The following is a 9,713-nucleotide window of genomic DNA, read 5'->3' on the forward strand; positions in this document are numbered from 1 at the left end:
TCGCCCCCCCCGCCCGGCTTCCGCGTCATGGTCCCGAGCGCCACCTCCTCGCCCACCCGCCCCATATAAAAGCGCCGCCGGCCTGGCCCCCGGGACTCGGCCCCATGGAGATGCCGCCGGCCGCGGCAGGCGCACTGAAAGGTGAGACGCGCGCGACGGGGAGGGGGCGCGGGTGCGGGCTTAGGGGGCGGGCGGAGGAGCGGATGGGAAGGGCTTTGGCTGGGACTGACCTGAGCGGGAGGGACGTGGGGCCGGTCAGCTCCGGCCTCCCCTACCCCCAGGATCCTCCCAACTTAGTCCAAGTCGGAGGATCCTGGGGGTAGGGAGACCGAGGTCCGGAGGGGGAATAGAGCGCTCGCGAGTCTCTGGGCCGGGACACCCTCAGCGTCACCGAGCCCGGAGGCCAACCAGAGTTTCCCAGCAACTTTTCTCTCTGGTGGGTCGCCCCGGAAACTTCCCCTCCCCCGGTCCGGGAGTCCGGCCACGGGCCCCTCGCCTCCTGGCCTGGGCTCCGAGCACTGGGCAGGCGGGCGAGAGGAGGCGATGGCTTCAACGGGGAAGCCCCCCCTCCCCCCCCCCCCAGCGCAGTTCCAACCCAGTGGGTTTCCATCTGAGAGCCCCGCCCCGCAGCTGTCGGGGCGCGGCGAGGTCCTCGGAGGCCTCCCAAGACCTCTGGGTCCCCTGGGTTGACGGGGGCTGGGGGGTGGGGTGGGAGGAGTCGTCAGACTGCCTAAGTTCAAATCCTTGCGCCATCAGCTAACAGCTGGATGACCTAGAGCAAGTTCTTAACGTCTGTGGCTCAGTTTCCTCCTTTGTATTAAGGGAATGATGCTCCCTAGCTGAGAGGGCTTTTGAGAGGATAACAGAGGTAACGCGGAAGATGGCTTTACATTTTGCATACTGCCACCAATCCGCGTGTTCTCATCCTGTTGGATGGGGCGGGGTCAGGAGAGGGGTGAGAGAGAGAGAGCCATTCCCCACCCCTAACCCTCGTGATTGTCATACAGGAGCTGTGACAAGTGCCTTCCACCAGTCCGAGCTGTGAGTGGCCGGTGGAGAGAGAGGCCCACCCAGGAAGCCACCCCACCATGAGTCTGTGGGAGCTTGAAGACGGCCACAGCTGCCAAGGGACCCCCAGGCCGGCCCAGGAGTCCACGGCTGAGGAGGCAAGGACTGCAGAGCTGCAGATGAAGGTTGACTTCTTCCGGAAGCTGGGCTACTCATCTGCTGAGATCCACAGTGTCCTGCAGAAGCTGGGGGTCCAGGCAGACACCAACACTGTGCTGGGCGAGCTGGTGAAACATGGGTCAGCGGCCGAGCGGGAGCGCCAGGCATCGCCGGACCCCTGCCCTCAGCTGCCTCTGGTCCCCCGGGGTGGGGGCAACCCCAAGGCCCCCATCCTGGAGCCCTCTCCCCCCGAGGAGGACAAGGAGGGCAGTGACCTGAGGCCCGTGGTCATCGATGGGAGCAACGTGGCTATGAGGTACATGTCACTTCTGTGGCCAGGACTGTGGCCGGGAATAGTGGCCGTGTGTCTCTGCACCTGTGGTAGAGAGGATTTCAGGAAGGAGTTTGACCGCTTCTCCAGACTGGTCTAGAGGAAGCCCTTTATGGATGCCCTACTGTGTGCCAGGAGGCTCCCTTAATCCTCATGGCTTCTTGGAAGTGGGTTTTAGGGATGTTTGAGCGAGCTCAGAGTGTTGCTCAGGGTCACACGACTGGTAAGTGCCGGAGCAAAGATTCGAACTCAGGTCCTTCTGTCTCCAGAGCTACCTTATGCTCTTCAGGAGGGATCAGACTGTGGGCTCCAGCTTACTACATAGGAGCCTTCTTTCCTCCTCCATGAGATGGGACTAACCCACCCCTCAGGTGGTGGTTGTGAGGAGTGAATGCACAGAACCTGGAGAGAAGTAAGGGCTCATTAATCAGTAGTAGTTGTTGTTATTGTTACTATTATTCAGAGTCTGGGACTGCTGAGGCCTTGTCCCAGACCTGGGCTCCCATGGAAGCGGGCCCCGCTACTGAGGTCTTTGTAGCTGTGACCAAGAGTAACCTCGAGGATCTGGCTCTACATCAGGGGTGTGGGTGGGTAGCTTGATGCTTTGGCTCCAGGGGAGCAGTGACTTGGGTCACTTCTGCTGGAGCCACCTGTGCTGGACTGGGCTCTGAGGGCTCCCCGGGGGGCAGAGCCAGGACTCAGCCCCTGTAACCATCCCACCTCTCCCCTAGGCAGGCTCAGCCTGGGGGTGGGGGCGGGGGGCGGTGGGAGGGCTGCCGACCCCAGGGAGCCCAGACTTCCCTTCCATCCAGGCCCTGCCCTCTGGCCCTGCTTTCTCCCAGTCCTTTCAAGGCAGGCTGGTGAGTCAGGGTTGGGTGGATGGTTCACAAGGAAAAGTTCCTGTGGGTGTGGAGGGGGAGATCCCAGACACAGGTGTGGAGTGGGAAGGGCTCCTTCCCTGGCTTCCCTGAGGTCTCTCAGGTGGGCTGCCTAAGGCCTCTCTATGCCTTTGCCCCTCTGCCCCTCCCACACCTGGCCCACCTGGCCCAGCTCAGCTGTCTGGCTGGTCCTGGCCCAGCTCAGCAGGTGCGCAGGTGGCCCTCTTCCAGCCACTTTTGGGTCAGTCTTTCCATCTCTGAAACGGACTGAGCCTAGGTGGAAATTGAGGAAAGCTGGCATCCACAGGCCAGCGGCTGCTGGTCACAATATGTGCTTTGAGAGTTAGGGGATCCCTCTCAGGCTCCAGCAGTGTTTGGCTGGGATCAGTCAGTGACTCCCTCCTCTAGGGGCGTGGGCCGGAGCGCTGAGCCCCGGGGGCAGCCATGTGCTGTGTGTGTTTGTGTCCCGGCAGAAGGAGGAGGGGCCTGGGCGGGAGGAGGGGCAGGTGGTGCAGTGGGTGGCCAGAGGCCGAGCCGCAGGGGTTTTCTGAGCTGGGGCAGTAGCAGGAGGGGAATTCCAGCCTCAAACTTCCTGTCTCAGCTGCTGCAGGGTTCCTGCCCTTCTGCCCCCTCCCGCCCAGGGCAGGCGGGCCAGCCCCTGCCATATGCAAATCGTGGGGAAATTCACCTCTGTTTCCTTCTAAGGGAATTTTTCTCCACTAGCTGGGCCCAGCCCAGGCAGATCTTTTCACCTGGGTAGCCTGCCTTTTGGCCCTGCCCTCTGCCCTAGGGCGGGAGCCGCTGAGCTGGAGTCTCCTACGGAATCGCACATCTTAACCAGTGTCTCGTTAGACAGGCTGAGAGGCCCTGACCTTCTGGGCCGACAGGACGGTGGTGTGGGATGGGAGGATGTCTGGTTTTCCTGTGCCAGCACAGCTTCCTCCACAGCAGCGGAGGGGGACTAAAGTTAGCTGTAGAGAGACACTCCTGGCTTGGGAGGGCAGGATCTGGGCTTGACTCGAGAGACTGGAACATGTGTTCTACTTCTCCCAAGACTAAGGCTCTGACTACCTGCTTAAGGGATATTCTGGGGGCTAGGGCAGCTGAGAGCAGACTTGTCCCCAGCCAGGGTTTCTGATGCCCAGAAGCAGTACACTGTCCTGGAAGCCCCGGTGTCCCATGAAGTCCCAGGGCTTGCAGGTGCTGGCCTGGGATGGGGCATATGCAGGTACACACGTGTGTATAGAAGGAGGCAGGTAAATGCATGTGCAAACTGCGTACCTGAGACAGGGATCCAAGGCAGAGATGATCCCATCCCCACATTTCTGGGGAGACAGAAGGCCTAGGGCAGGGGGAAGCACTGGGCATTGCGAAGGCAGACCTGGGACCTGACCCATCCTGCCAGGTCAGGGAAGGCTTCTCAGAGGCAGTGACACCTCACCTGGTCCTGACAGAGGAGAGAAGTTTGCCAGATGCATGGTTTTCCCTGTTCCCAGCCTGCCCCACCCTCTGAACAGTTTGTTCAAACTCAAGTTTGGGAGCTTTTTTTTCTTTCCTAAATAAACCTCAGCTCTTCTGTTAGGGGCGGGAAGGCAATCCAGTACCCCCAGATGTGGGTTCAAGTTCTGCCTCTTACCAGTAGCCAGGGAACCTTCGATGAGTCTCAGAGCCTTGTAAGGATGAAGCAAGGAGGTGTGAGATGTACCTGGCCTCCAGCAGGTGCTTGGTACCCGCCCATCCCCGCTCCGGGCCTGCTGTCAGGGTTGGCACTTGTCTTTGTACTGTCTTAGCATCAGTACCCGTGGTGGCTATGAGCACAGCCTCTGGGTCTGCGTTTCGGTTGGACCACTGCTACTGTGTGATGCTGGCAACTGGTTGCCCTCTGTGGACCAGTTTCCACACCTGAATAAAAGGGCAAGTGGGACTTCCCTGGTGGTCCAGTGGTTAAGACTGCGCACTTCCAATGCAGGGGGCTCGGGTTCAGTCCCTGGTCGGTGAACTAAGATCCCACATGACATGCAGCACAGCAAAAAAAAAAAACTGGGGGTGGAGGGGCCAGGGCCCTTTAATGATAGTACCCTCCTCAGAGACTTGCCGGTGATTCAGTATTGAGCATGGAGATCAGGGCCTGCCTCACAGCTCTCAGTAAATGTTAACTTTTATTATAAGCAGGCCGGCGGATGGCAGGGAGGCCCCACCCGGTGGGGATGAGCCCTGCCTTCGGGCTGGACTTTGCCTCACCTACAGTTTACGGAGACCTTCAGCCCTGGGAGCCCCCCACCTCACTCCCAGACAGCCTCCGTGCCCGCCAGCTGCCCTACCTCCCTTTCTACTTCTCTTGGGGCTCCAGCTATTACCGCCCCCAAGCCAGCCACAGGATGTGGTCGGCCATGGAGTTGCCTCTTTTGCGTAACGCTTATTCTGTTTTATGTGCCAAATATGAGAGTCTGAGTTGTACGCTGAGGGGCAGGGACTGTCGGGGTGAGAGCCCCAGCTGACCCCTTCCAGCCCCCTAGCCTGGTCCTGGAGCCCTGCCATGATACCCAGTATCACCTGGGAGCCCCCTTCCATTCCCAGGAAGCCAGCTGGAACCTCCACTTTGTTGGACTGTCTTTGGCCTCAAGAAAACAGGAACGTTGTCCCACTGACATGGGCCCTTCTTAAGGAGGCTGCAGACCACCCGGCCCATTTTTCAGACAGAGAAGCTGAGCCAGAGCAACCTCAGGGCTTGCTTCTTGACCCAGCCACATTTGGATGGGGTGAGGTCTGGTCCACGGCAGGGGGATGTCCCATTTCCCAGCTCTCCTGCTGGCAGAGTCCCCAGAGTCTTCCAGACCATCTTTTTGCCTCGGGTCATGCCTTCTCCAAAAGGGCAAGAAGAGAACAGGGAGTCCAGGCGTTTTGGGGAATTGGCAGTCGGAGGAAAAGCAGTTCCTTTCACTTTCAGAACGAAAGACCTCACAGCTGCCTCCTGCCCCGTGTCCCTCGCCGTCCTCAGTCCCAGCCCCTGCGGTTTGAGCAGGATTGAACTGTAATCCAACTTTAATCCGGAGCAATCTGGTTTCTCCTTCCCAGCACCCACCCTCAGCCCTGCTGAGCCGGCGAGGGAGGGGTGGTGACTCAGTCAGCCTGTGTACATCTGTGTCTCCATGGTCCCAGTGCCTTTCCCCCACCCCCAGGTGTGTTGTAAGCGGCCTGACCCTTCCCCATGTGGGGAGTGGGTGCTGCCAGATTCCTGGGCGTCTCCTCACTGTCAGGAGACGGAACCTCAGGGAAAGCCCCGGGTCTGGCCATCCCGGGCAGTGTGGGAACCAGCAGGGAATACAGGCCCTAGGCCCCCGGCCAGAAGGCGGGGGGCTGAGCCCAGCGGCTCCACCGGCCCGGGCAGGGGCTGGAGTGCCACCCATCTCCCTCCTGTGCGGGCCTGGAAGCAGCAGGCCGACCCCGCCCTCCTCTCCTCCCCAGCCACGGGAACAAGGAGGTCTTCTCTTGCCGGGGTATCCTCCTGGCAGTGAACTGGTTTCTGGAGCGGGGCCACACAGACATCACAGTGTTTGTACCATCTTGGAGGAAAGAGCAGCCTCGGCCCGATGTGCCCATCACAGGTGAGTGGCACCTCTGAAGGGACATGGTCTCCCTGCCCCAGGAGCCCCGATCCTCCTCAGTAGAGAGCCTTTGGGTGTGAGCAACAGCTTCTAGGCCCCAAGCAGGGACCAGCATTCTTTTCCTGGCTTTTGCTGTCCTCAGCATCCCTGCTCTGAACAGCGGTCCTTAGAGATCACCTTGGGCAACCTCTGCCTCCGGGTCCTGGGCACCTCCCTCACCTAATGGTGGCATGCTCTTGCCATGTCCCCAACGGCACAGGGGCAGCGTGGTGTGGCGGCTAAGCCCCTGGGCTCTAGAATCCTGGCTCAGTTCCTTCTGGCTCTGAGCCACTTGCCCCTGATCTGAGACGCGGGATGGGGTGAGGATTTGATAAACTCGCAGGGTTGGTTGTGAGGATCACATGGGTTAATACACGTAAGTGCTCAGAAGAACACCTGGTACATACATAGCAAGTGCCAGCTGCTACCGTTGCTCTTACATGAGCCCCCAACCTTTGGGAGGAGAACCTGAGTTTATTTCCCTGGAAGTCTTGAGATCTGGGGGCAGGCTGGCTGGGGCCGCCCGCTCCAAGAAAAGCAGCCCCTTCTGTGTGGGTCCTTCTGTCCTGGTTGAGACACTCCTCTGGCCCCAGCTCAAGCCGCGGCTCATTCCTAGGTCCCTCGAGAACAGGCTGGGCGCGACCACGCCTAGTGTCCAGGAGGGGGAAGGAGGCAGCCCAGCTCTACTGAGGAGCCTTCCCTGAGCAGGACCTGCTAGACTGTTCCCTGGGGTTCTTGGTCTTTGGGCAGCAAACTAGGCGCCAGGCCCAGCGAGGGGCTGGGCCGCAGCAGTGGCCTCTGCAGAGCCTCTTCCTGTTCCCGCGACCCTGGGGGAACCTTGAGAGCCCTGTGTCTGGCAACCGGGGGGTCAGGGAGCCCTGCGAGCTGGCTCTGGGTCCAGGCTGGGCCCTGACCTGCGCCCCTGCTGCCTCCCAGACCAGCATATCCTGCGGGACCTGGAGAAGAAGAAGATCCTGGTGTTCACGCCGTCGAGGCGCGTGGGCGGCAAGCGCGTGGTCTGCTATGACGACCGCTTCATCGTGAAGCTGGCCTTCGAGTCCGACGGCATCGTGGTCTCTAATGACACTTACCGGGACCTCCAGGGCGAGCGGCAGGAGTGGAAGCGCTTCATCGAGGAGCGGCTGCTCATGTACTCCTTCGTCAACGACAAGTACGTTCCGGCCACCGCAGGGAGGTGCCTGTGGGAAGGATGGAGCTGGGGCAGCTCTGCTGCGGGGCGGTGGCCTTGGGCCCAGGCAGCAGGCCTCATGTGGGAAGGGTCAGGCTGGGACCAGACTGGGGCTTTCTAATTTGGGGGATGGAGAAGGAGCAGGAGCATGTGGGACAGGATGTGGTCAGTGCTTCCAAGAGAGCACCTCCACCTCCCAGCACCGAAGCTCTGACCAGAGGCCAGTGGATGCAGCTTTAGATTCAGTTGTTCTGCCTCAGCGAGCTCCCAGTAGGAGAGTCGCCCTAAAGGCGCCCATGGCTGCGGCCTTCTGGACTGGGACCTCCTCCACTCCCTTGGGACAGTACCTCCTAGAGCCCAGGGATGTCGTGCTGGGCAGACACCAGTTTTAGGAGCTGCCTTCCTCTCCGTGCTAGCGAGGCTTACTGTCCTGCCCTCTCCTCAGCCCTGGGAAGTCCCCCTTCATGTCTCACACCTCCTCCGCAGGTTCATGCCCCCTGATGACCCCTTGGGCCGTCACGGGCCGAGCCTGGACAACTTCCTGCGTAAGAAGCCACTCATGGCCGAGCACAGGAAGCAACCGTGTCCCTATGGTAAGACCCCCCAGCTCCACCCTCCAGGGCCCTCCTCACGCCATCCCCTTCCTCTCTTGCCTAAGTCGGCCTGCGCCCCATGTTCCTTCTCTCGGGGACCCCCAACCCCATGTTTCCTGTGCTACCCCCTTCCGTCTCCCACCCCCTGGTTCTAGAGTCCCCCGGCTGAGAGCCCTCCTTAATTCTCTCCCAGGGAGGAAATGCACCTATGGGATAAAGTGCCGATTCTTCCACCCCGAGCGGCCAAGCCGGCCCCAGCGCTCCGTGGCTGACGAGCTCCGTGCCAATGCCCTCCTCTCGCCCCCCAGGCCGCCAAGCAAGGAGAAAAGTGGCCGGCGGCCTTCACCTTCCTCTCAGCCCAGCTCTCTGCCAACAGAGCATGAGCAGTGCAGCCCGGATGGGAAGAAGCTGGGGGCCCAGTCATCCCCGGGAACCCACGGGGAAGGCCTGACACAGACCTTCACCCCGGCAGGCAGGAGCCTCCCACCTAGTGGGGGCAGTGGCAGCAGCTTTGGGCCCTCAGACTGGTTCCCGCAGACCCTGGACTCTCTCCCGTATACCTCCCAGGATTGCCTGGACTCGGGCATTGGCTCCCTGGAGAGCCAGATGTCAGAACTCTGGGGGATTCGAGGAGGCGGCCCTGCTGAGCCGGGCCCACCTCGGGGCCCTTACGCCGGCTACCGCCCCTATGGGGCCGAGCTCCCCGCCACTCCGGCCTTCTCTGCCTTCAGCCGGACCATGGGTGCTGGCCACTTCAGCGTCCCTGCTGACTACGCACCCCCGCCGGCTGCCTTTCCACCTCGAGAGTACTGGTCTGAGCCATACCAGCTGCCCCCACCCACCCCAGTCCTGCAGGAGCCCCGGGTGCCGGGCCCAGGGGCTGACAGGGGCCCCTGGGGCGGGGCAGGCAGCCTGGCCAAGGAGCGAGCCAGCGTGTACACCAAGCTGTGTGGCGTCTTCCCCCCGCACCTGGTGGAGGCCGTGATGGGGCGCTTCCCGCAGCTCCTGGACCCCCAGCAGCTAGCCGCCGAGATCCTCTCCTACAAGTCCCAGCACCTCAGTGAGTAAGCTGGCCAGCCGCCCGGGCAGCACCTCCGGCCTCCGAGGGCTGCCAGGCTGGGCTTTGGGCCTTCGAGCAGGCCAGCCCCGGCCCCAGCCTAGAGGCTGGACAGAGGGAGGATTCAAGTAGGGAAGAGAACCCACAAACCAAAGATACTGTAGGATTGGTTCTGGCACCTCTAGGCGTCTGCCCAAGGGGTCAGGAGCGATCACCCTGTTGATGCACATTGTATCTGTAGTTTAAGGAGACGCTGCCAGTAACGGCTGTCAGTCCGTGGCTGAGGCCCAAACCCTCCTTCTCTCAGAGGGCGGGGAGGGAGGCAGCGGGGAGCAGAGGCCTGGGCTGGGGGCCCTCTGCACGGCCCCCCACCTCCGCCCCGTCCCTGGGATGCCGGCCTTGGCCGGCTCGTTGGGCACCGTGTGCCCGCCCTCCGTGGGCCCTCCTCTAAGCCAATGAGGCCTCGTCCGTGCTCTAGCGGGCACGGGGCTTCATGTTAGTAAGCAAGATGCTTCTTAATAACCCACTTCCGTCCCACTCTGTGCTCCTATCCCATCGCCCCTGCAGGGTCAAGGGCACTCTGCCCCACCCTCTCCTCCTCCCCCCTTCCTCTGTATTCAGAGCCATCTCGCCCTTCCCCAAGGGGGGAACGCGTGTATGTGTGTGTACAGGTGTAAATGTTAAATATTTTAACTGGAAAGCCCTTGCCTCTCTTCACACATCAATAAAGTACAATGTGAGCCCCTCTAAGAGGTGATGGTCTTTGTTGCTTCCGGGTGGGGCCAGCTCCTGGTGATGGAAGTTCAGCAGGTGGGCACCCCGGATCTGCCTCCACACCAGCTCCCTGACCCTTC

The 9,713-nt window shown here is 61.4% G+C and overlaps 1 protein-coding gene across 1 annotated transcript; it reads left to right on the forward strand.

Annotated features, from left to right (window-relative positions):
- The first annotated feature begins 62 nt into the window (after positions 1–62).
- On the forward strand, positions 63–9,713 carry ZC3H12A (zinc finger CCCH-type containing 12A). Its single transcript, XM_068539542.1, has 6 exons — positions 63–141; positions 1,008–1,483; positions 5,842–5,981; positions 6,957–7,191; positions 7,696–7,802; positions 7,996–9,713. Exons 2-6 carry the CDS (start codon positions 1,089–1,091, stop codon positions 8,868–8,870), a joined length of 1,752 nt encoding a protein of 583 aa, XP_068395643.1. The 5' UTR covers positions 63–141; positions 1,008–1,088; the 3' UTR covers positions 8,871–9,713.

The sequence above is a fragment of the Eschrichtius robustus genome, chromosome 3, assembly GCF_028021215.1.
Source record: "Eschrichtius robustus isolate mEscRob2 chromosome 3, mEscRob2.pri, whole genome shotgun sequence".
In the NCBI taxonomy this organism is placed as follows: Eukaryota; Metazoa; Chordata; class Mammalia; order Artiodactyla; family Eschrichtiidae; genus Eschrichtius; species Eschrichtius robustus.